The sequence below is a fragment of the Oncorhynchus clarkii genome, chromosome 18 (assembly GCF_045791955.1).
Source record: "Oncorhynchus clarkii lewisi isolate Uvic-CL-2024 chromosome 18, UVic_Ocla_1.0, whole genome shotgun sequence".
Lineage (NCBI taxonomy): Eukaryota > Metazoa > Chordata > Actinopteri > Salmoniformes > Salmonidae > Oncorhynchus > Oncorhynchus clarkii.
Genome location: NC_092164.1, coordinates 39461508 through 39488289, shown reverse-complemented (window position 1 = coordinate 39488289; position 26782 = coordinate 39461508). Strand labels below are relative to the sequence as shown.

Below are 26782 nucleotides of genomic sequence, written 5' to 3'. Positions count from 1 at the left end.
CCGAAGAACACCATCCCAACCATGAAGCACGGGGTGGCAGCATCATGTTGTGGGGATGCTTTGCTGCAGGAGGGACTGGTGCACTTCACAAAATAGATGGCATCATGAGGCAGGAAAACTATGTGGATATATTGAAGCAACATATCAAGACATCAGTCAGGAAGTTAAAGCTTGGTCACAAATGGGTCTTCCAAATGGACAATGACCCCAATCATACTTCCCAAGTTGTGGCAAAATGGCTTAAGGACAACGAAGTCAAGGTATTGGATTGGCCATCACAAAGCCCTGACCTCAATCCTATAGAAAATATTTGGGCAGAACTGAAAAAGCATGTGTGAGCAAGGAGGCCTACCAACCTGACTCAGTTACACCAGCTCTGTCAGGAGGAATGGGCCAAAATTCACCCAACTTATTGTGGAAAGCTTGTGGAAGGCTACCCGCAACGTTTGACCCACATTAAACAATTTAAAGGCAATGCTACCAAATGCTAATTGAGTGCATGTAAACTTCTCACCCACATGTGATGAAGGAAATAAAAGCTGAAATAAAATCACTCTACTATTATTCTGACATTTCACATTCTTAAAATAAAGTGGTGATCCTAACTGACCTAAGACAGGGAATTTTTACTATGATTAAATGTCAGGAATTGGGAAAAACTGAGTTTAAATGTATTTGGCTAAAGTGTATGTAAACTTCCGACTTCATCTGTAGATACTTTTGTACATGTTTCCTCCAGCATCTTCACAAGGTTATTTGCTGTTGTTCTGGGATTGATTTGCACATCTCGCACCAAAGTACGTTCATCTCTAGGAGACAGAACGCATCTACTTCCTGAGCGATATGACGGCTGCGTGGTCCCATGGTGTTTATACTTACATACTACTGTTTGTACAGGTGAATGTGGTACCTTCAGGTGTTTGGAAATTGCGCCCAAGAATGAACCAGACTTGTGGAGGTCTACCATTTTTTTTCTGGTTTTGGCTGATTTCTTTTGATTTTCCCATGATGTCAAGCAAAGAGACACTGAATTTGAAGGTAGGCCTTGAGAAATACATCCACAGGGACACCTCCAATATACTCAGATGATGTAAATTAGCCTATCAGAAGCTTCTAAAGCCATAACATAATTTTCTGGAATTGTCCAAGCTGTTTAAAGGCACAGTCAACTTAATGTATGTAAACTTCTGACCCACTAGAATTGTGATACAGTGAATTATACGTGAAATAATCTGTCTGTAAACAATTGTTGGAAAAATTACTTGTGTCATGCACAAAGTAGATGTCCTAACCAACTTACCAAAACTATAGTTTGTTAAATAGAAATGTGTGGAGTGGTTGAAAAATGAGTTTTAATGACCCCAACATAAGTTTATGTAAACTTCCGACTTCAACTGTATATACAGGGGGACAATGTGGCTATATACAGGGGGGGGGGGGGATATGCAGTCAACGTGCGGTGGAACAGTTTAGTCTAGGTAATATTTACATGTAGGTAGGGGTAAATTGGGTGGTGGTTGGGGGTCAATGAAAATAGTCTGGGTAGCCATTTGGTTAGCTGTTCAGGAGTCTAATGGATTGGGGGTAAAAGCTGGTAAGAAGCCTTTTGGACCTAGACTTGGCGCTCCGGTACCGTTTGCTGTGCGGTAGCAGAGAGAACAGTTTATGACTAGGGTGGAGGAAGTCTTTGGCAATTTTTAGGGACTTCCTTTGACACCGCCTGATATAGAGGTCCTGGATGGCAGGAAGCTTGGCCCCAGTAATGTACTGGGCCATAAGCACTACCCTCTGTAGTGCCTTGCGGTCGAAGGCCGAGCAGTAGCCATACCAAGCAGTGATGCAACTAGTCAGGACGCGGTCGGTGGTGCAGCTGTATAACTTTTTGAGGATCTGAGGACCCATGGCAAATCTTTTCAGTCTCCTGTGGGGAATAGACGTTGTCGTGCCCTCTTCACAACTGTCTTGGTGTGTTTGGATACCATTAATATTAGATTTTGTGCACCAGCTGGTAGATTAAAGACAGACTCAGCGATATGACATATATGCAGAAAGTAAACAGCATACTAGGAGCAACTAGGAGCATTGAAGTGCGAGGCCAAACTTCTCAGCTGTTTTGGTCCTGTGGGTCCCACACACTGACTTGTAAGACTTGCAAGTCTCAAGTCAATTCTGACTCAAGTCCATGCCTCAAATACAGTAAATTATGGAAAAACTGATTTCAGACCAATGTAATGCATGATTAGGACCATTGTAATAGGTAAAGAAAAAAAAGAGAATCTTTAAATGCATCATATTTTATTACAATATGGAAATAAGCAAAACATCAAGCGAAGTTAGGAAAAGTTGTCAATGTCTCCCTTCATTTCCTAAAATGAATGAAAGGAAAATTAACAAAGATTAAGTCATTCAAGTGACTCACATGCACATCAATTAACTAAGCACACATTTCAATGTAGGGAATCTTTTTGGTTTCCATACTCAATGCACTGTATTTCCTACAACAAGTGACGTGAAAGAGTCATAAGTTGTAAGCCACATACCTGTACGAGCTCCGTCTTATCAAAGTTCTTGCGGTATCTGTAGATGCTCTGACACAACAACGCATAGAGCTTCTCCAGCTGATGCACCTCATAACCCTCAGTCTTGGACACAGCTGTTTTGAGCAATTCCTGGACAAGAAATATTACACAAATCACTATGAATATAGGATGAATGGTTAAGCGTTTGGCTGTGACCATGATTGTTTTCGGGACCCATATTTCTGATCTACAACGTTCTGGTTGTAGTTCTGGTACATTGTAAGAAGCATGGCCTGACCTAAAAGACTGGTCAGAAGGGTACAGTACCTTGAGTTTGTCGTGGTCCACAACCAGCTGAGGGGTCTTCTGGGTCAGGATCTCCAGGGCCTTGTCCACGTCAATCAACTGCTGTTGCTGCTGCACCAGAGTCCTAGTGGCACGGGTCACACGCCTCTCTGTTGGAGGGAAACACAGGAAGCAATCAGAAGGGTGTGGGGGGGGGGGGGGGGGGGCTGATAAGCTGAAGTCCCCTGCTGGCTGAACAGGCTGTTGCTAACACAATGTGCAATTGGTGTTGACATACATATCTCCTAACATGCAAATTAGGTTTCTACTCGAACATTGGATCTGAAGCATTAAGTGGGGGCATGGTTTCCTATTCTAGACCTTAGAGGTGTTACTTTGAAAAACGTGCAAACTAAGGCACAGAAGACCATTATAAGCATTTGCACTATTAATGTTGTTTGATATTTACAACAAAGTCAACCTTTCTGCATGCGTTCACTCGCCCTCATGCTGTGGCGATCACATTTACAGTACATCCAAAGGCACTCACTTTCACAATAGTATTTAAATAAGTCAAGAGATGGATGTATCCCTTTAACTGATGCGTTGTGCTGAGTTAGAGCTCCAACAGCAGGAGCCCCAGAGACCAAAGGTCAGTGAGACTGACTGAACGATTCCCGTCGGCCAGAAGCAGTAGCTTGCTTCGCTGCCCGTGTCCTGGACCCTAATACAGACAGACCTATGTCCCAGTCCTCCTCCAAAATGTCAGGCTCTTTGGTCTTTGCGTGGTGTTTCTCCCCCTGATCTATCTCCTTTGTAGGGGTGTTGTTAACTGGACTTGGGTCATGTTCCACTGGAGGGCTGGCAGGCTGATGGTGGTCTCCCATTGACTGCCACCACTGGACCGGCTTAGACCCCAGATTGGACCTGTGTGATTCTTCTGTGGGGTCTTGAGCTTGCTGTTGCCAGTCTCCATTGCGGATGGGGGTGGTGAGCTGCTCTGTAACACAGGCCTATTCCACATCCTCGGCACTGGTCTTCTCCGAGGTACACTCCATAGGGGAGTCTCCACAGCCGTTCTCTAGAATAGTCTCCAAAGGCTTAGCTTGTTTCTCTTCACCCTCCTCTATGCGATCCCTCTCATCCCCCTCTTCCTCCCCAGAGTTTGTGATCTCATTGTTGGAAGAAAAGGAAGACTTTTCTTTTTAATTCTTCTTTATGATGCCGGAGGTCCATTTGATTTTGGGCCGTTTCTTCTCACGGGGCTAGGAAAGAGGTTAAATAGAGAAGGTAATTTAACATGATAGAGAAATGGACAGGCAGAAAGACAGACTTCTCTGTAACCATGAATATCATCTTCCTCTCCTCCCTGGCTCTCAATTTCTGCTCTTCCATGTCATGGTGTTTTTTAAAAAACTGTTTGGTCTGGACTTCTGACTGGTCCACTCAACTGGAAAGACTCCTCCTTCTGTTCCTGTCCTGATCGTTGGTACGTCCACTTTCCTCGCAACACATCTGGCTGGTATTAGTTTTCTGCCCTTACATTTTGAAACACTACTACTGATAATAACTGCTTACGTACTGTAAATCAAGCAGTAAAAAAACCTTGATGTTTGCCCAGTGTCTACCAGTATGAAGACTTTCTGAAGGCATGTCATTTTCACTGGATGTTCCTCTGCAACAAATGACCTACCAATAAACAGTTAAGAAGTAGAGTGGTGAGACCTACGTGCGGGCCGTGGGGTGTTGGCAGTGAACGGGGTGCTGGCGTCTTTGCCAGTGTTACCGCCTGGCGTCTTGGACTCTGCGAACCCTTCCTCTCTGGGCAAGGTCTGGTAGTAAGAGGGGGCGAACTTTGATGACGTGCACCCTGTTGGCAGACATTCACATGTTATTCGCTTTGCCAGTGAAAGCTAAGACGTTTCAGGGAAAATAAGATAGGGTTCATCTCATCATTGGACAAATAGTTCAAGAAGCTGACACTAGACACCGACACGACAACTAGCTGAACTCGTCTAGAGAGTGGTTGGTCACACTTTATTTGAATTCCATCAACAAACCATCTGATAAAGCAACTGCTTGCTAAGGCTACGGTTGGGTTTAGGTTTAGAATAAGGGTTAGGAGATAGTTAGTTGAAATGTTACTGATAGATGCATCTACAGATGTTACCTGGACGTCACTACCGTAGCTTTTAAATTCCAGCAATACGGCAACGTTGTTACCTCTCTTGTTGCGTGACTCTCTGATCTGCTCACAGATCCTGTTAAAGTCCTCGTCCAGTTCATCACGGATGATGGCGTGGGTCGTGTCCTTCAGGGCACAAGCCCGGTGACGAATCTGACGATCTGGAAACACAAAGAGAGAGAGCGAGAGAGAGACATTGATGACAAAGGTAGGGGGCCTTGTCATCCGCGGGGCTGACTAACTGCAGTGGAACAATGAGAAGGGAGATAACTAACAAAAATAAATGTAGCATACTCAATGGAGTAAGATAAGCTTTGTCCCAGATCTGTTTGTGATGTCTTGCCAACTCCTACGGTCATTGGCAAGACAGCGGAAAACAGATCTGGAACCAGGCTAGAATTACATTTCAGTTATCATTTAATAGCAGCATTCAGTTGAATGAGATGGAGATGATTGTAGGTATACCAGATGGGTCGCTGTCAGGGTTGTACTCCAGGGCGTTCTTCCAGATCAGGTCCACGTCGTTGACAAACTCCCTGACGGTCACGTACTTGTGGAGGTCGACCTTGGACAGCACAGTGGAGAGGTCCATGGGATGCCTGATCACCTTAATATAGTCAGGAACCTGGCGAGAGAAGAACACAAGCCATTGATAAGATGGGGGACAATACCACTCTGATAGGTTGTTTTGGATGAGAGCGTCGGTAACGGAGAGAGGCTACAGATCTGAGGTGATAACAGTGCAGCCCAAGGAACCACAGCTCACTTAGACTGTATGTACTTGTATTCAGACTCGCTAGTTAAGTAAAGTTTGGGTCATTCAACACTCAGCTTACATTAGAGTAAAATTAATCTTGACTATTTGTATTTATTTATTTTACCAGTTAAGTTCACTGAGAACATATTCTCATTTAAAGCCACAACCTGGGGAACAGTTACAAAGGGAGGGGGGTGAATGAGCCAATTGGAAGCTGGGAATTATTAGGTGGCCATGATGGTTTGAGGGCCAGAATGAGAACTCCGGACTCCGGGGTTAACACCACTACTCTTACAACAAGTACCATGGAATCTTTAGTGACCACAGAGAGTCAGGACACCAATTTAACGTCCCATCCAAAAGACGGCACCCGACACAGTACGACAACACCACATCTTCCTTCCTTGTTCCTCTCTCTTTTTCTGTGTTTTCTCCCTACCTCTTCGACATCCACAGGCTTAGTGAAGGCCTTGAAGCGCTTGTCCTGGGAGAGGCGCTCGGTGACGTTGCGCAGGAACAGCCTCAGCTCCCTGAGTGTGTCCTCCTCCTGCTCCTCCAGACGCAGACGCTCCCTCTCACTCATCTGCCTGGGGGGAGGAGGAGGGGCAAGGGGGAGCACCTCCATGGCATGCATCACTGACGCGGGGGAAGCAAAGCGGGTAAAGGAGAAGGATGGTTCAAATGGAGATGGGACACATACAGCAATTATACCAAGTGATTATCAAAAGGTATACGCGTCTTGTACTTACAGGCTTTCTTCTTGGAAGCAGGTGCCCTGGCAGCCTGGCTAAGGATGAGATTCTCAAAGAACTTCCTTCTCTCCTGCTGGGTGGGAGTTTTGATAGAGTGCACTTCTCCGTACTCCAACCGGAACAGAGTCTGGATCTGCGAGAGACAAATTGTGGAATAGTTACCTCAGTGACCATTTAGGGCCTTCACCTCTACAAAGAGTATTAACTGAACGTTAAAATTTTAAAATTAAAATTAAAAAGCTAAATGGGTTGAGTAGCCCAGTAAGGTACTCCTCTACAGTACTTGTGATGTACAGTGGGGCAAAAAAGTATTTAGTCAGCCACCAATTGTGCAAGTTCTCCCACTTAAAAAGATGAGGCCTGTAATTTTCATCATAGGTACACTTCAACTATGACAGACAAAATGAGGAAAAAAATCCAGAAAATCACATTGTAGGATTTTTTATGAATTTATTTGCAAATTATGGTGGAAAATAAGTATTTGGTCAATAACAAAAGTTTCTCAATACTTTGTTATTTACCCTTTGTTGGCAATGACAGAGGTCAAACCTTTTCTGTAAGTCTTCACAAGGTTTTCACACACTGTTGCTGGTATTTTGGCCCATTCCTCCATGCAGATCTCCTCTAGAGCAGTGATGTTTTGGGGCTGTTGCTGGGCAACACGGACTTTCAACTCCCTCCAAAGATTTTCTATGGGGTTGAGATCTGGAGACTGGCTAGGCCACTCCTGGACCTTGAAATGCTTCTTATGAAGCCACTCCTTCGTTGCCCGGGCGGTGTGTTTGGGATCATTGTCATGCTGAAAGACCCGGCCACGTTTCATCTTCAATGCCCTTGCTGATGGAAGGAGGTTTCACTCAAAATCTCACGATACATGGCCCCATTCATTCTTTCCTTTACACGGATCAGTCGTCCTGGTCCCTTTGCAGAAAAACAGCTCCAAAGCATGATGTCTCCACCCCCATGCTTCACAGTAGGTATGGTGTTCTTTGGATGCAACTCAGCATTCTTTGTCCTCCAAACACGACGAGTTGAGTTTTTACCAAAAAGTTATATTTTGGTTTCATCTGACCATATGACATTCTCCCAATCTTCTTCTGGATCATCCAAATGCTCTCTAGCAAACTTCAGACGGGCCTGGACATGTACTGGCTTAAGCAGGGGGACACGTCTGGCACTGCAGGATTTGAGTCCCTGGCGGCGTAGTGTATTACTGATGGTAGGCTTTGTTACTTTGGTCCCAGCTCTCTGCAGGTCATTCACTAGGTACCCCCGTGTGGTCCTGGGATTTTTGCTCACCGTTCTTGTGATCATTTTGACCCCACGGGGTGAGATCTTGCGTGGAGCCCCAGATCGAGGGAGATTATCAGTGGTCTTGTATGTCTTCCATTTCCTAATAATTGCTCCCACAGTTGATTTCTTCAAACCAAGCTGCTTACCTATTGCAGATTCAGTCTTCCAAGCCTGGTGCAGGTTTACAATTTTGTTTCTGGTGTCCTTTGACAGCTCTTTGGTCTTGGCCATAGTGGAGTTTGGAGTGTGACTGTTTGAGGTTGTGGACAGGTGTCTTTTATACTGATAACAAGTTCAAACAGGTGCTATTAATACAGGTAACGAGTGGAGGCCAGAGGAGCCTCTTAAAGAAGAAGTTACAGGTCTGTGAGAGCGAGAAATCTTGCTTGTTTGTAGATGACCAAATACTTATTTTCCACCATAATTTGCAAATAAATTCATTACAAATCCTACAATGTGATTTTCTGGATTTTTTTTCCTCATTTTGTCTGTCATGCACTGTGTATTGTAATTTAAGGTTAGTTTGTTACATCTTCGAATAAGCAGCTTCCTGCCTAGCTCCATTTTACACAGCTTCCATCTCGCTTTGGGCTGATTGTTATAAACTGGTCCTGGTTTTACCCCAGTCTTGCACACACTTTTTAAAGTAGCCTAACTGTATCGGCGATGAGCTTAATTCCTAACGGCGTTCATTGACAAGTTGTAATGTGATTAATTCTGATAAGTCAAGCGCAATGAAACGATACATCCCAGGTGGTTTGCCCCACTGTATATGGCGGGGGAGGCCCAGGTAAGACCTACCTCGTCAGCCAAGTCGTGGTGAGCCACGTTGCTGGTGGCCAGCAGCATGATGGGGGAGAAGGAGGGGATGTCCTGCAGCAGGCTGAGGAATGTGGCCTTGAGGGTCAGGCCCACCGTGTCCCACCACTGCTGGATGTGGGGCATGTACAGGATGCTGGGGGAGGTCCGCTTGGCCTCGCAGAACACCTGGGGAAGGCAGGGCGAGAGGTCACCGACACTATCACTCACCAACCTAGCACTTAGTTCGGGATGCAAATTGCACTTGACTTAGTAATTATGTGCTTGATGAAGTCATCTTTCGGGCTATAGTTCTCTCCACCACAAATGAGAGGAGCATGTTAACACTTCACTTCTAGAAGACTACATTCGGTTCAGCCAGTACCTGAGCACAGGCCTCCTCGGGGGAGGTGCAGCTGACTCCAAACAGCACGGCTATGTCCAGGGTGTAGACGGTGAACTTCTCCAAGGCGTGCAGCACGGCGGGGGCCAGGTGGGAGCTCTGACCCGCCCCGGGACGCCCGACCAGCAGCAGCCTGGGCCGGTAGGTGGTGGGGTGGCAGGTCGCACTCCTGGAACAGGAGGCGAGAGGTGAAGTGAATGGAGACTCCGGGATGTGATTATGAACGGAAACAACGAGAATAGGGGGTTTATTTAATCTACATATCTACGTCTTATAGGTATCTTATAGGTAGCTTATAGGTTGCCTTACCTGGCAAAATGGAGGAAGCTCCCTTTGGTGGTGGTCTGTTTGGTGATGGAATTATTGGATGAGGGGCCCTCGTCCCCACTGTACATGAGGTCATCCTCCAGAATGCTAGCTGTCAGATCTGATCAAAGGAAAAAGTTGATTAAGAAGTTGCATCAACTGAACTTAACCAACGATCCACTCTAACAGTGACCTAGCCTGGTCCCACATCTGTTTGTGCTGTATAGCCAACATTGGCATGACAATGACCATAGGAATCGGCAAGACAGCACAAAATAAATCTGGGACCAGATATCAACGACCGTGACTGTGTTTCCAGACCAAACTGAACCGCGACCCGGACCCACCTGTGTCCCTCTTCCTCTTGAGGCCCTGCTCGGCGTGGGGGAAGACCTTCTGCAGTGCGTCCAGCACGTTGGTGAGTTCGGGGCCCAGCAGAGGCGTGACCACGGGGGTCAGGGCCTTGGCAGGGGACGACACGGCCCTCTGGGAGGCTGGCACCATCTTCCTCAAGGCGGCCACAAAGTCCCTGCTGTTGATGTTGATGGAGCCCACATCCAGCAGGAGCTTCTGGGACGTGCCGTAGATCTGGGGGTAACGGCGGCGTAGCGCGCAGAGGGCCGCCTCGGCGCACACCGCCTTGATGTCGGCGCCGCAGTAGCCTAGAGTACAGAGTGGGAAGATGTTGTGGTTAATACGTGGCATGTGTCAGATTGACTGTGGAACTGTGTTAAATCGATAGATGAATTGTGGTGATCTGTCTGGATATTATGAGACAGCAAAACTACATAGTCCTTTTTGTTCTCACAATTATAGTGAAATCTCGACTTCCCCAATGCTACAGTTGATTTGTAATACATTAGGCACCTACCAACACATTTATCAGCCAACTCCTCCAGGAAAGGATCGGACGGTGTAGGATTCCACTGTCTGGTGTGAATCTTTAGGATATCTTCCCGGGACTGGAGTTGGAGAAATAAATTCAAAGGTAAAGCACACAAATGAAACGTAACTGCACGTAGGTCTCCGATTTCAGTGGAAGAGTCAGATAAACATTGGAGTTACACATGCACACATATCAACTCAAGTGAGGATTCTCCCCCCCCCACACATACACACACAGGGGATCAGTCTTACCTCACGATCAGGGAGGCCAAAGAGGAACTCCCTGTCGAAGCGTCCGGGGCGTCTAAGGGCGGGGTCGATAGAGTCCAGTCGGTTGGTGGCTCCAACGACCACCACCTCTCCTCGGCTATCCAGGCCATCCATCAGGGCCAGCAGGGTGGACACGATGGAACTGTGGGAAGGAACCACAAGGGGGGAGTGCACAATGTTTGGCATGCAGGTGCAATCAAGGGTAAGTCTCTGTAAGCAGTGACTTCACTGGTGTGAAATGAAGACTGGCTGAAATGTCTCACCTGTGTATCTGGTCTTGGCGACTGGAGCGAACCGGAGCCAGCCCATCGATTTCATCAAAGAAGATAATGGCTGGCCGCATCTGGTAGGCCTGTGGGTACAAATAATGAGTCTTGCGGTCAGTGCAAGTACATCCCTATATAATAGGCATTACCCTAAAACACTGTATAGCCAGCCAGCCACCCTCGCATTTCACTTTGCAGATTTACAACAAGAGACCAATAGTGATTTGAGCAGGAAATTCTGATAGATAGGCAAATACTAGACTCAATGGTCTCACAAAAACTGAACGCACCAGTGATAATTGTATGAATGATCTCCAGTGTGTTGTATGAGGAAATGTACTGTACTTGGTCAAAGAGCAGCCTGAGCTGGCGTTCCGACTCGCCCACCCACTTGCTCAAGCAGTCGGCCCCCTTCCTCATGAAGAAGGCCACCTTCCTGTCCCCCTGGCTGCACTCATTGGCCAGCGCTCTGGCTACCAGGGTCTTCCCCGTACCCGGGGGACCATAGAACAGGCAGCCCCTGCAATAGACAACAGGGATTGTCTTAGTACAGATCCTTGCAAAGGACACAACTGATCCAAGAGCCAATTAAATGAGTGGATAAGGCTGTGATTAGGGTTGGGGGTGGGGCTTAAATCCATTGACAGGATCCATTCTAGTTGCTCACCCACAAGTAAGTAAATCAACTGCTAGTTACCCAATAAACTATGTTAGCTTTTCAACCCTAAAACAAGTGCTCACCTTGGGGGCTGGATCTTGAATTTCTCAAACACCTCTGGGTAGAGCAGAGGGAAAACTACCATCTCTTTCAGGGCGGAGATGTGGCTTGTCAGACCACCAACGCTGTCAAAGCGCACCTTGAGGGAAGAGAGAGGGTTGGTACATTACACAGAAGAAACAGGAAGATAATTTAAAGACCATAGCATGTAGGCAAACCAACTTTTAGATGAAAAAATAAATTTAAAAAATGGCTTAAAAATCATTTCACGTTTCAATTCAGCTGACTGTGATGTTAGAACGTACCGACTGGTCAATCACCATGGGGTCTACATCCGCCAGGCTCGCACCCATCTTCATTCTGTCCTTATGGATTCCCAAAATGTCCTCTTTTCGCAAATTCAGAGGCAGACACCTGAGAGGGATCCCAAAATGTGCGGTTTTGGCAAGCTTATTCTGAGCAAAAGCTCAAAACCACACCGGATTCCGCTCGTGTAAAATATTAGACTGAGATTTTGTTGAAAAATCCAGATATTAATATTGTTCCTTGTGTTAGTCTCATATAGGAGAAACTCATGAGTAAGATCATGTGTTCACTCTAAAAGGTCTGGCTCCCAATGAACCTCACCAAGGAGATATTACTAGAACAACCAAGCAGGAACCTTCGTCAATTATTACATCATCGACGACCACCACTCATGTTGTCATAGACACAGTTCAAAAAACATTCAAGAGTGGGGAATCATTGGTCTGCTCAGCAGGCCCTTTTTTTCTAGCATGTTCATTATCCTTTAAATATGATTGAATCGTGTCCAAGGTAATATGTGACGTCAAATAACAGACGATCAGTATAAAAAATGATGTAATATGTAACAAAACATTGTTTAATCCTTTCTGTAGTACCAATTTCTAGCGGAAATGTCATCTGTGAACTAAATTAAACATTTTACCATTGTAGGGACAAGTAAAACTGTTACAGTGTATCAAACTGATGACATGTTAACTGACCTGTTCTTGGCTTCTTGCTCTGCGTCTTCCTCATCAGAGGAGTCGTCCTCATCAGAGGAGCTGGCTTCCCGGGTGTGCCAAGCATACCTTTTCCTGTGGGTCAAACCAAACCGTAAGGAGACAGAGAAAGGACAAACTTCTTCACTACTTTACGGTGCTCCTCTCTTCCCAAGCTGTCAGTCCCCAATAGCAAATGTTAGACCAAAGTTGTTTAAATTGTGCCATAGACTCACCTGCCTATGGACCCAATCCTGTTGTTTGAAACAGTGAAACAAGAAAAGAGATGAAAAACATTAAAACCTCACATTGAAAAGTAATCTATATTCACAATGTCCTACAAGAGCAGCCCTTAGACAACAAACCAGAACCATTTACAAAGACCAAACACATGAAACACAGCCTTATTGGACCCTACAATATATTCTGGTTAAAACAGATTTTGATCCTAAAAAAATAACACAATAAAACCAATGTAATATACATATGGACTAAGACTATTGGTAAAGTGCCAGTGAAGTAGAGTACTGTGGGAGGGTGAGCAACAGTGCAGACCTGCCACTCCTTCGGCTGGTAGTATAGGCACTCCTGGGCACTGAGGCACTGATGCGGTAGCTCCCTCTAGTGGAAGTTGCCTGGCGGTCGAAAAACATGGGCGGCTGATTCCTGGATTCTACAGATGAAACAGTGAGAGGAGTAACATGATAAGCACTGATCTCCCTGCCCATAGTCAAGCACTTCAGTGGGAGTGTTGATCTAGGCTCAGTTTTGCTTTCTAGATCAGAATATTGTTTGTGGAGATATGCTCTGATGAAGGTTGATGTTAAACAACGTTAAAATGTGATGAAAGTTACACTTCTCAAAAGGCACCGAATTGGTGGAACTACGCTAATTTACAGAGAACATTTCTCAGAAGGCTCTAGTTCAGTGAAGAGTCATACGTTGGGATGTGCTTTTTACGGGATTCAAATGGGAAAAGGACCAACCATCCAGTGGCGCATGGTAACGAACCACCGCTTTTTTCTGTCGAGGTTCATAGCGCTTGCCGTTATTGTCGTTTTCGTCGTCCTCATCATCGTCGTCCTCATCATCGTCGTCCTCATCGTCTCCACCGTCATCAGAGTACTCTGGAAATAGGTGTTGGACCAAAAGTTAATGAACTCCTGTTTAGAGCGTTATGGTCAAACATACTGTAGCTTTCCCCTAAACTACAATAGAAACATACCTTCAGTTTCTTGTTTGGAAACAGTTTTTACTGTTGGAGAGTCGGTAGTCTTCTTTCGCTGGGCTTTAGAATACATCATCTGCGATTTAACAAAAAAAATCTATAAACTTCATAGATACAACTGGTATGGTATAGCCATGTCCTTTTTCAATGACCGGTATGACACAATGGTACATATTTCAGTGAGACTTCAAATCTCAAAAGGGTCATTGGTCATTTCCATGCATTAGTCTCATATCTCAAGGCTATAAACCAGGGATAACTGTGTGAAATTCTAATTAAATGTATTACTACTCCGGTTTCTTCAAATATGGTGGCCACTGATAAACCCTTTATAAGTCATCTGCTGGTGAATGAGGCAACAACATCACAATAGTGTGTTTACTTTCCCCAAAACCACAGCACAGAGGACTGCTGAGGGCAGAGAGAGAGAGAGCGAGAGAGAGAGGGTGGTGGACCACAGATGGGTGCAACACCCTTACAATGGCCTGATAAGAGATTGTGTGCGGTAGCAGAAGATACAGAACCTGGAAAAAGTGGCCAGTTACTACGTAAACATTTCTACAGGGCAACAAGCCCTTGTGTTTGGGTAGAGTTAGTGTGGGTCTTCAATGTCAATGAATGGTTTCTTATTGTTTGCAAATTATACACTGTACTGTATGTCATCCCTGCCTTTGTGGGTGGCTGAATGACAAAATTATATTTCACAAGATGGAAAAGGCCTCACTGATTGTTTTGAGTTTTTCAAGTGGCGGCACATCTTCATGTCATCAATCTTGTGGAGGACCGCCTCAGCAGTACTACGGAGAAAAACAAGTGACGACATAAAAACTTCTGATGGTATCCTTCTTTAGCATGACTTCGTGGAGGTTTTGGGTCCCAATGAAATAAGCATTAATTCTGTACTTATTTTTGGGGGGGAAAGCAGAGGAATTTGTAATATGCCTATAATAACCCACGTCTGACATCTGTAATAACCCAAATAGTCCCTGTATTAAGACTATCCCCCATGTTACACACTCTACCGGGGAAGTAAACAAGAGACTAGGGAGCAAGGACACACGGGGGGAATCAGGATTTTGTGGTGATGCTTCTTACTCAGTGATGAGGCAGTCGTAGATAATGGACTGTTGGTCCCTGGTGGTTCTGGTGCTGCGTCTCAAAACCCCCTGGGATCCTCCGGGTCTAGGGGACCCCTCTGGAACAGGTATTCAAAACACAATTCATAACTTATTCACAATTCCGTGTAGGTGAATGAGTGTGAATGTGAATGATTCTTTTGAGTCAATTGTGGGACATCCTCTTTTTATTTTTTTTATTGCTGTGTGTTTTTTATGGCATGTCTAAATAGGTGAATAGGTTAATTGTTGTGTTCTAGGAAAGACCTAGATTGTGTTTGCATCATAATGTCAAACATGCTTTAAACTCACCAGTTTGGTCATCTTCACTGGCCCCATTGACCTGAAACCTGGGTGATTTCCTGGGAAGGAATCAAAAATAACATTGAAAAAAAATTGCCTTAAAATGTCAGAAGAAGAATACTTGATGGTATCAAAAGCAGTCTTACAGTAGCCTGGGTACCAGTCTGTTTAGCTAACATTCCACCCCAGCAATGACATGGAGTAGGCCTACAGGGAGTGGAACGTTACCTGAACAGACTGGTACCCAGGCTACTGTAAGACTGCAGACAACGATGCATCTTGACTTTATACCTGGCTTAGGGATAGAAACATTAGCTTACCACATGCCAAAATGTTTATGCAGTGCATTAGGCAAGTATTTCAGACCCCTTGACTTTTTCCACATTTTCTTAAATGACAGCCTTATTCTAAAATGACATTTTCCTCATCAATCTACACACAATACCCCATAATGAAAGAGCACAAACAGGTTAATTGTTTTTGCAAATGTATATACATAAAACTTGAATATCACATTTACATAACTATTCAGACCCTTCACCTTTTTAAAGCACATTGGCAGCGATTACAGCCTCGAGTCTTGGGTATGACGCAACAAATTTGAGCATCAAATTTGAGAGAAATAAGCTTTTTGTACATATGGAAAATGTCAGATCTTTTATTTCAGCTCTTGAAACATGGGACCAACACTTTACATGATGTGTTTATATTTTCGTTCAGTATACATCCCTAATATTTAACTCGTCCGTACTCTGACTTGCCTTGTTATCTTTCTGACAGGTCTGCCATTCTCTGGTGTTTGTTCATTTAGCTCTTCCAAGGAGATAATATGCCGTTCCTTCTCATCAACATATCCCTGAGAAAGAGAACAGCAGAACTCAAATTTTTAAAAAAATAGTAGTAGTTTGTTAAGACAAAGTTTAGAAATGTACAACAGTTATATATATTTTTTTATCGGTTGACATTTGCAGATTTTACGAAGAGCTGAGGTGACTGATAGTTTTCAAATGAGGACACTAGAATTGTTCAACTCACCTTAGTCAAGCGTGCGGACTTCCTCGGTAAATTCGGCGGGGATTGAAAATCGGCGTCTGGTTGTGAAGACTTTTGGTTTGTTGATTGGTCTGCGTCCGAAATTCTACCTATAATCACCATTGTGTTGAATTAAGTGCGCATTTATGGAGTTGAATATCTAATACTACGGTCAATTATTCACAAGTGCAATGTTAACAATGGTATGCATCGGTCTATCTCGATATAATTGTGAACAAGGTCCTAGCAAACCTGAGCTGTCAAAACTACTTCTGTATAAATTCAAAAGACCGAATTCTGTCGCCACCTACGTCACAGATCGTATGCTGGCAGCGTTCGTTTTACATCTCCCGGGGTGGAAAGATTAGTTTATTATGAATCCCCATTAGCTACGGCACATGCAGCAGCTATTATTCCTGGGGTCCACATAAAACGTACAAAAACATGACAAAGTACGGAACAGTTATAGACAAGGACATTGCCTACATACAGACACTACCTTTCAAAAGTTTGGGGTCACTTAGAAATGTCCTTGTTTTTAAAGAAAAGCACATTAACATTAATGTCTACACTGTAAATGATTATTGTAGCTGGAAACGGCCGATTTTTTTATGGAATATCTACATAGGCGTACAGAGGCCCATTATCAGCAACCATCACTCCTGTGTTGCAATGGCACGTTGTGTTAGCTAATTTTAAAAGGTTAATTGATCATTAGAAAACCCTTTTGCAATTATGTTAGCACAGCTGAACACTGTTGTCCTTATTAAAGAAGCAAAAAACTGGCCTTCTTAGACTAGTTGAGTATCTGTAGCATCAACATTTGTGGGTTTGATTATTAATTATTCATTAAAATGGCCAGAAACAAAGACCTTTCTTCTGAAACTCGTCAGTCTATTCTTGTTCTGAGAAATGAAGGCTATTCCATGCGAGAAACTGCCAAGAAACTGAAGATCTCGTACAACTCTGTGTACTACTCCCTTCACAGAACAGCGCAAACTGGCTCTAACCAGAATAGAAAGAGGGATGGGAGGCCCCGGTGCACAACTGAGCAAGAAAACAAGTACATTAGTGTCTAGTTTAAGAAACAGACACCTCACAAGTCCTCAACTGGCAGCTTTATTAAATAGTACCTGCAAAACACCAGTCTCAACTCAACAGTAAAGAGGCGACTCCGGGATGCTGGCCTTCTAGGCACAGTTCCTCTGTCCAGTATCTGTGTTCTTTTGCCCATCTTAATCTTTTCTATTTATTGGCCAGTCTGCGATAAGGCTTTTTCTCATTTCTCTCTGCCTAGAAGTCCAGCATCCCGGAGTCACCTCTTCACTGTTGAGAGTGGTGTTTTGTGGGTACTATTTAATGAAGCTGCCAGTTGAGGACTTGTGAGGCATCTGTTCCCAAAACTACCATCTGTTACGAACAGAGTGGACTAAGTTCTGTAGACTTTACCCTTTGCAAAAGTTTATAAAGGTGCAAATGCGAATTGAGTTATTGCACAAGCGCACTTCACAGAGTAGGCATTCCCCAACGAAAATATGCAAGTGCCTGCTAGAATGCGCCAATCGAATCTTGCTAGCTCGTGCTTGGCTCTGCCCATCTCTTAGATTTTTCCGCCCACTATGGCTCATTTGTTCCTATTTGAAATGACAGGCTCTGGTCCATCCTGGTACAATCCTGATCTAGCGAGCTTACATTCTGTTATTTGTAGCGATACAGAATGTAAGCTCGTGAGATCAGGATGGTTCGCACAAGGCTACAATGGGGGTAGATAATTAACTGAAATGTATTAGTCACACACAATCTCAATTGGTCCAAGGGGGTGGGGGGGGCTGCATCATTGGTAGTGGACAACATATTTACTGTTGCCTTGTTTCCTTATTGATATAAACCATATATGCAAAAGTATCTGGATACCCCTTCAAATTAGTGGATTTGGCTATTTCAGCCACAACCATTGCTAAAATCGAGCACACAGCCATGCAATCTCCATAGACAAAACATTGGCAGTAGAATGGCCTTACTGAAGAGCTCATTGACTTTCAACGTGGCATCGTCATAAGATGCCACTTTTCCAACAAGTCAGTTCGTCAAATTTCTGCCCTGCTAGAGCTGCTCCGGTCAACTCTAATTGCTGCTATTGTGAAGTGGGAACGTCTAGGAGCAACAACGGGTCAGCCGTGAAGTGGTAGGCCACACAAGCTCACAGAACGAGACTGCCGAGCACTGAAGCAGGTAAAAATAGTCTGTCCTTGGTTGCAACACTCAGTACAGAGTTCCAAACGGCCTCAGGAAGCAACGTCAGGACAATACCGATCATAGGGAGCTTCATGAAATGGGTTTCCATGGCCGAGCAGACGCATACAAGCCTAAGATCACCATGCGCAATGCCAAGCGTTGGCTAGAGTGGTGTTAAGCTCGCCGCCATTGGACTCTGGAGCAGTGGAAACAAGTTCTCCGGAGTGATGAATCACGCTTCACCATCTACAGCATTCAATAACATTCAAGACGAGTCTGTGCTTCCAACTTTGTGGCAACAGTTTGGGGAAGGCCCTTTCCTGTTCCAGCATGACAATGCCACCATGCAAAAAGTGTGGTTCATACAGAAATGAATGGGCTGCACAGAGTCCTTACCTCAACCCCATTGAACACCTTTGGGATGAATTGGAACGCCGACTGCGAACCAGGCCTAATCGCCTAACATCAGTGCCCGACCTCACCAATGCTCGTGGCTGAATGGAAGCAAGTCCCCGCAGCAATGTTCCAACATCTAGTGGAAAGCCTTCCCAGAAGAGTCAAGGCTGTTATAGCAGCAAAGGGGGGACCTACTCCATATTAATGCCCATCATTTTGGAATGAGATGTTCGACGAGCAGGTGTCCACATACACTACATGACCTGTATCTGCTAAAACAAATAAACATTTGTATTAGCATATTTCAAATAATTGAATAAGGAATTCACATGATCATATTCATATCATATTGTATATTATAAACATAATGTCATAAATGTAATTATCCCCAGCACATAACTTCAGAGCCAGTATCCAAACCATAACATAAATGCAGTCAGTATTTCAACCAGAAGAATAATATTCATCATAATATAAAACCTATTATTTCTATCAAGTCATCACTCTTAAACCATAATTATCTCCAAAGCATTTACAAAATATATGCACCATCGTTGAATGATTAAATTATTTCACTGCATAGCTAAACATTAGTATCCACACACGGCAACATTCCTTTGCCACTGAAAGTGGAAGTGACAGGGTTTTAAATACGTTGCAGATATGAAACAGACAATCATAATATCAGTCAAAAATATAAAAATCCCAGTTTATGCTTCAAAACCAACTTTATTAAGGAGGTTTAAAAATTAGCTTCTATTTGACAATTCCATGACGTGACTTACAATAAGGCATTGTTGGCAGAATAGATGGATACAGTTCAATGCATGATTTACATAATACACCACTACATTTCTTGGTAGTCTACATTTTATTTATTGCTAGCAGGTTGTAAATCACAGCTGGCCTGGTAGATTGTTTACTGCCTCCACCCATTTGGGATGCACTGTTTCAGTTTCAATTACTCCATATTTTGAACAAAAATGGACAACTGTAACTAAGGCTGGGAATGACCATACAATCAAACTAGCAAGGGCAATAATTCCAAATCAGTCACAATGGGGCTAATAGGCTAGCGCACATGTGTCAAACAAGGCCCGCGGGCCAAATAGAACACACAAGCAAGTATAAATTAGTCAACAGTTCAGTCATCTACTCTATGAAATTACAACCTGATGTGCTCCCATCCAGTGTTGCCAAATAATTTTCAAGGTAAATTGCTAGAGGCAGGTTGATTTGTTGCTAAATGACGTTGTGATGTCATTGCGTGATAACGTAAAACTGCGTCATTACGTAGAATACACAATAACGTTACTCAGATTGACTGGCCATCTCTGCAAAAAATTTGATTTGACATTTGTTCATGTCGACTCCCACTCTTTTCTGTACAATTTTGATTGACACTTGTTGATTGATGTTGTAAGTTCTGTTCAAGATCAATCATTCGTTACCAACTACACTGCTCAAAAAAATAAAGGGAACACTTAAACAACACAATGTAACTCCAAGTCAATCACACTTCTGTGAAATCAAACTGTCCACTTAGGAAGCAACACTGATTGACAATAAATTTCACATGCTGTTGTGCAAATGGAATAGACAACAGGTGGAAATTATAGGCAATTAGCAAGACACCCCCAATAAAGGAGTGGTTCTGCAGGTGGTGACCATAGACCACTTCTCAGTTCCTATGCTTCCTAGCTGATGTTTTGGTCACTTTTGAATGCTGACAGAGTCTACGGAGTCTACAACCCACACAAGTGGCTCAGGTAGTGCAGCTCATCCAGGATGACACATCAATGCGAGCTGTGGCAAGAAGGTTTGCTGTGTCTGTCAGCGTAGTGTCCAGAGCATGGAAGCGCTACCAGGAGACAGGCCAGTACATCAGGAGAAGGTGGAGGAGGCCGTAGGAGGGCAACAACCCAGCAGCAGGACCGCTAAATTTGTTGCTAGGTGCTGTTTGAAAAAGTTGCCAGGGTAGTCTGAAAAGTTGCTAAATCTAGCAACAAAATTGCTAAATTGGCATCACTGCTCCCATCCGGTGAATTCAACTCCAATTGTGCTGCTGTCGTGTATCCCGTTTACAGCGCACAGCTGAGGGAAGGTTACTAAAATGTCGCAGTCTGGCTTCGGTTTTTAAAGCTCGACAAAAATGTAACCTGCAACAAAACACCACACAAAGGAGAAAGATGTAGGCCTATTACAGCAACATTAAAGCAATGGCCTAGGCTGGCTACTCAACTACAATAACTTACATTTTGAGTGTACCCTACAGCAATGTTGCATTTAAGTTTAAATGTTACAACAAACCTATAGCTACGTTTTTGTTATTTGGAGTGAAATACTTTTTTATTTTATTTTTTATTTTTTTTAAATAGGGTCACAGCATATCATGCACATCTACAAGCATAACAACAAAGGCTGGACAAATATAATTTCATATTTTATTTAAATATGTTCAAATGCTATATACAGCAGCCTCCTATGTACATAAATTGGCATTATAAAGGGCCATATTTATTCTTTAAAAAAATGCCAATTTGGGTCTCGGTTGCATTTGTTTTGTAATAAAAAAATGTTTAAAAATAAAGAAATTTGGCCCTGTTGCCGATTCAGTTTGACACCCTAGGGCTAGCGTATCTATACTGAACAAAAATATAAACGCAACATGTAACGTGTGGGTCCCATTTTTCATTCGCTGAATTTAAAAAAAAAAATGTTCCATATGCACAAAAATATTATTTTTCTCAAATGTTTACATCACTGTTAGCGAACATTTCTCCTTTGCCAAAATGATCCATCCACCTGACAGGTGTTGCATATCAAAAGGTGATTAAACAGCATGATCATTACACAGGTGCACCTTGTGCTAGGGACAATAAAAGTCCACAACACAATAACACAGATGTCTCAAGTTGAGGGAGCATGCAATTGGCATGCTGACTTCAAGAATGTCCACCAGAGCTGTTGCCAGAGAATTTAATGTTAATTTCTCTACCATAAGCCTCCTCCGTCGTTTTAGAGAATTTGGCATTATATCCAACGGCCTCACAACCACAGACCACATGTAACCACACCAGCAAAGGACCTCCACATCCGGCTTCTTCACCTGCGGGATCATCTGAGAGCAGCCACCTGGACAGCTGGGGAAACTGTGGGTTTGCAGGGAAACTCATCTGCGTGCTGGTAGTCCTCACCAGTCTGGACCTGACAGCAGTTTGGTGACCTAACCAACGTCAGTTGGCAAATTCTCACCTTTGATGGCCACTGGCAAGCTGGAGAAGTTCGCTTTTCACGAATGAATCCCGGTTTCAACTGTACCGGGCAGATGGCAAGCAGCGTGTATGGCGTCGTGTTGGTGAGTGGTTTGCTGATGTCAACATTGTGAACAGAGTGCCCCATGGTGGCGGAGTTATGGTATGGGCAGGCATTAGCTACGGACAACAAATCCAATTTTATCTATGGCAATTTTAATGCAGAGATACCGTGACAAGATCCTGAGGCCCAAGGCCGCCATCACCTCATGTTTTACCATGATAATGCACTGCCCCATGTCGCAAGGATCTGTACACAATTCCTGGAAGCTGAAAACCTCCCAGTTCTTCCATGGCCTGCATACTCAGCACACATGTCACCCATTGATCATGTTTGGGATGCTCTGGATCGATGTGCACAACCGTGTGTTCCAGTTCCTGCCAATATCCAGAAACTTCACACTGCCATTGAAGAGGAGTGGGACAACATTTCAAAAGGCCACAATCAACTGCATGATCAACTCAATGCTAAGAGGTGTCACGCTGCATGAGGCAAATGGTGGTCACACCAGATACTGACTGGTTTTCTGATCCACACCTCTACTTGTTTTTTTAAAAGGTATCTGTGAACAACGGACGCATATTAGTATTCCCAGTCGTGAAATCCATAGATTAGGACCTAATATATTTATTTCAATTGACTGATTTCCTTATATGAACTGTAACTCAGTCAAATCTTTGAAATTGTTGCATGTTGCATTTATATTTTTGTTCAGTGCATTTATGTAGCTAGCTATTTATTTAGCAAGCTAAAAACACACAGGCTAACGTTAACCAGCTAGCTGCTGGGAGGATGTCTTGTCATTGGAGGAGTGGGTGAGTGGCTGACTTTTTCCCTCTCATAGTTTTTCAGTGGCTACAGCTAGAGATGCAGGTGTTATTCAAAACATTTGAAATTGCTTTGCTAGCTAGCTGAGCTGAACTTGAACTTATCCACAGTTAGCATATCTCCTAGTTGTCAACCAAATGATGTATTTGGCGTCGATCAAATGGGCGGGCAGACGGGCAAATTCCCATTCAGATGTCAAAACCCGGTTTGGAACAAGCGTGCATTGGCAGGCAAGCTGCAGAAGGACGAGCAGGCTACTATTCCCCATCGTTTCAGTGGAATTTTGATGGCCAACTAGCTTAACAGGTTTGAGAGGGTTTATCTAAGGTGTCCTCGTTAGATTTTAGCTTATCTCGCTAACAATGGCATTAGATGTTGATTTTGTTGTTGTTGATGTGCATCGGCAACTGAGGGAGAGACAGCCTACCTTTTCATGGTTGTTTTATCAATAGGACTGTGAAGTTCCCAAATGGAAGAGGACTCCCGTGGTATTTACATGTTTTCAGAAATCCATTCAGGTGTATTTTGAGGCTTTTGGGCGAATACGTTCTAATGATCTAAAGTCACACTGTTGCTATTACATGTAAACACAGTCCAGTTCAAAGTTAAGGATGGCAGGCCCGTGTGGCAAACGACATATTTGCATATAGGCTTACTATAGCTCTGATTGGCTATGGCGCACTGGTCTGCGTAAACTCTGGTCCTAGACAGATGTTTTATTTACTGCAGTGTCTATTAAATATCAGCCGCTTTCCCACTCTATATTGCTTTCCCACTCTAATTTTCACAAAAGCAGTACTATACATCCCAAACATTCTATGAATTATCATATCTAAGTGCTCGCTTGTCAGATTATTATAAATGTTTATTTTAAAGGTGTCATTTTCCTGGGGGTGTATATGACAGATTTTGGATTAAAGCGGATGTTGGGTTAAAGCTGAAATCCTCAAAAAACAGCACCATTGATCACCCCAGGCACATTTGTTATCATTTTTTTTAGTTATTTCTGTATTAACATCAGTCTGATCATTTTCTCTTCACCGTGGCTCAGACGTTCCAAAACAATCTAATTGTTAACAGGCTAATGTTTAAACAGTCTATATATATTAATTTGGAACCAACAGCATGAATGATCCAGTTGCTTTCCTTTCGAGTTTTGTCCACATCCTGCATTTTTAGTCCCATCTTCTGACGTGAGATGTCCGTGTCCTCACTGTCTTTCGCCATTCTGTTTTGGTTCTGTTTTTGTCATTTGTGGACTTTATCCACATGTTTCAGCAGGTAAGCATTCCCAGTGAATCTTCTACCGCACACAGAACAGCCATGCTGTTTTTTACCTGTGTGAGTCAGTATATGCCTGTTCAGATGTGTTTTTCGACTGAATTTCTTTCCGCAGCTACCACAGCTAAATGGTCTCTCTCCTGTGTGAGTACGTACATGTTGGGTTAGGTTCCCCTTCTGATAGAAGCTTTTCCCGCAGTATCCACAGCTAAATGCTTTCTCTCCTTTATGAGTCTGTATATGCACATTCAGCAGCCCCTCGCTATAGAAGCATTTCCCACAGTCACCACAGCTAAATGGCCTCTCCCGTGTATGAATCCTCATGTGCTGGGATAGATGTGCTCTGTTTTTAAAGGTCTTGCCACAAACAAGGCAGGGGTTCCCAACGTGACAGAGTGGGACATGGGCCTTCAGTTTACTGGTGGAGTTGTAGGGGCATTCAACGGGTCTTTCCCTGGCGAGAGTCACATGCCTCTGAAGGTCAGCTTTTAGAGCAAATACTTTGCCGCAGTCACAGCAGCAGTGAGATTTTTTAGACATGGTACTGAGTTTAGAACAGTATGCCCCCAATGTTGGTTCGGGATCCAATGGTGGACTGTTTACTTGGTCACTAATTACAGCTGAGCAGTGGCTGATGGCTTCCTGATCCCATTCACTTTTCACACAGGGAGAACTAAATATAAACTCTATGGTATTACCCTCTGGCCCTTGAAACTGCTCTTCCTCCTGGCTGGTCCTCAGTTCCTCTTTAATCAGTATGTGCCCTGGTTCCTCTTGTCCCAGACTAGGGCACCACTCCTGCTCACAGTGTTTTTGCTCAGGAGGAAACTCCTCTTCAGAGACAGGGAGAGAGAGCTGCTGGGAGTCTGGATGGAAGAAATGATAGGCGCAGACATGCCTGAGTACACATTATTTTTGCAAAATCAACAAAATAATCATGCATGGTGAAAGCTAAACTGAAAAGATAATGAAATGATAATCGCTGATAGCCTAAACAGTATATTAAGTGAGTAAATGGGATCTACACACAAACCTATTGTACATAGTTTTATACCCGGTGTAATCCCAAGTTGTCTCCGTAGACGATCATTCTCCTCTTTAGATCGTGAGATCTCATCCTGGTACTCAGCTACGACTTTCTCAACTGCCCCCAAAATCTCCACTGTCGCCGCAGTCAAACATTCAGAAAGAAACGAATTCAAAGACTGTAATTTAGACATTGTTAGTAGACTTGTGGTATTATTATTGTCAAAAGAGCCTGTTCCTCTCAGGTTGTATTCACCTATGTAGTCTACAATTCGTCTACGAGGAAGGAATGTTAAAAAAGAAACTCGCTCTCCCAGTTCTACATCCGTGTTGTCTTCTTCTTCCGTTCTAATGAGTGGGTATGGCGAACCCAGAAACACAAGTTAGCGCCCCCGGGTGGATGCAGTTTTACTACAGAGAACTACATATGGCGCAAAAAAGCAATCATTTCTACTGAATAAAAATATAAACACAACAATTTCAACGATTTTACTGAGTTACAGTTCATATACGGAAATCAGTCAATTGAAAAAAAAATCATTAGGCCCTAATCTATGGATTTCATGCCCTCCCAGGCCAATCAGAATGAGTTTTCCCCCACAAAAGGGCTTTATTACAGACAGAAATACTCCTCAGTTTCATCAGCTGTCCGGGTGGCTGGTCTTAGACGATCCCGCAGGTGAAGAAGCCGGATGTGGAGGTCCTGAGTTGGCGTGGTTACATGGTCAGCTGTTATGAGGCCGATGTACTGACAAATTCTCAAAAATGGCATTGGAGGCGGCTTATGGTACAGTAATTAACTTTCAATTCTCTGGCAACAGCTCTGATGGACAATCCTGCAGTCTGCATGCCAATTGCATGCTCCCTCAAAACTTGAGACATCTGTGGCATTATGCTGTGTGACAAAACTGCACATTTTAGAGTGCCCTTTTATTGTAAACAGCACAAGGTGCACCTGTGTAATGACCACGCTGTTTAATCAGCTTCTTGATATGCCACACTTGTCAGGTGGATGGGTTATATTGGCAAAGGAGAAATGCACACAAACAGGGTTGTAAACAAATTTGTGCACAACATTTCAGAGAAATAGGCTTTTTGTGCATATGGAAAATTTCTGGGATATTGTATTTCAGCTCACGAAACATGGGACCAACACTTTACATGTTGCAAGAGGAGGAAGGGAAGTGCTACTAAGGTTACAATAGTACATTTTGGTAGACAGAAGGTGCTCTTTGGTAAAAGGGGTAAATTGGTCATCAAAAGGAAAGGAGGACCAAGGCACTCTTCATATAATTAAAATGCCTTTATTTGTATGGCATGTTCAATAGAAAGAAAGTTCAATAGACGCATTTTGGCTGCATGGCCTTTGTCAGGGAGTACAAAGATATAATACAATGTCCTCTTTTGAACATCTCTTCCAATTAGCCATAATTTGAAGAGGGAGTGGTTACAAAATTGATTGGACACACCTAGTAAGCAATACTATACACAATAAAAAGTGAAATAATGTAACTGTGTTATCAAAAAAAATCAACTCCAAGCTAGAAGTATCAGAACACCTGGAAAGGTAGTTCTAACCTTA

The 26782-nt window shown here is 43.6% G+C and overlaps 2 protein-coding genes across 3 annotated transcripts; both read right to left on the bottom strand.

The window, feature by feature from the left end:
* Nucleotides 1-2333: 2333 nt before the first annotated feature.
* On the bottom strand, nucleotides 2334-15365 carry LOC139372320 (ATPase family AAA domain-containing protein 2-like). The gene is made up of 27 exons (XM_071112048.1): nucleotides 15316-15365; nucleotides 15097-15146; nucleotides 14765-14864; nucleotides 14394-14466; nucleotides 13667-13745; nucleotides 13428-13568; nucleotides 12997-13114; nucleotides 12678-12695; nucleotides 12445-12537; nucleotides 11743-11851; nucleotides 11461-11576; nucleotides 11065-11239; nucleotides 10717-10805; nucleotides 10436-10595; nucleotides 10170-10260; nucleotides 9646-9960; nucleotides 9302-9419; nucleotides 8975-9161; nucleotides 8593-8778; nucleotides 6496-6631; nucleotides 6186-6382; nucleotides 5455-5614; nucleotides 5028-5150; nucleotides 4534-4674; nucleotides 2847-2974; nucleotides 2541-2669; nucleotides 2334-2366 (listed from the first exon to the last, which is right to left on the bottom strand). The coding sequence occupies exons 1-27, from the start codon at nucleotides 15363-15365 to the stop codon at nucleotides 2334-2336; spliced, it is 3315 nt and encodes a 1104-aa protein (XP_070968149.1).
* An 8770-nt stretch (nucleotides 15366-24135) lies between these two features.
* LOC139373469 (oocyte zinc finger protein XlCOF6.1-like) lies at nucleotides 24136-25551 on the bottom strand. 2 transcript variants are annotated; one of them, XM_071114023.1, is made up of 2 exons: nucleotides 25208-25551; nucleotides 24136-25040 (listed from the first exon to the last, which is right to left on the bottom strand). In XM_071114023.1, exons 1-2 carry the CDS (start codon nucleotides 25392-25394, stop codon nucleotides 24142-24144), a joined length of 1086 nt encoding a protein of 361 aa, XP_070970124.1. In that variant the 5' UTR covers nucleotides 25395-25551; the 3' UTR covers nucleotides 24136-24141. The 2 variants fall into 2 exon arrangements, with proteins under 2 accessions (XP_070970124.1, XP_070970125.1); XM_071114024.1 differs by having other exon boundaries at nucleotides 25229-25526.
* Between the last annotated feature and the right edge of the window lie 1231 nt (nucleotides 25552-26782).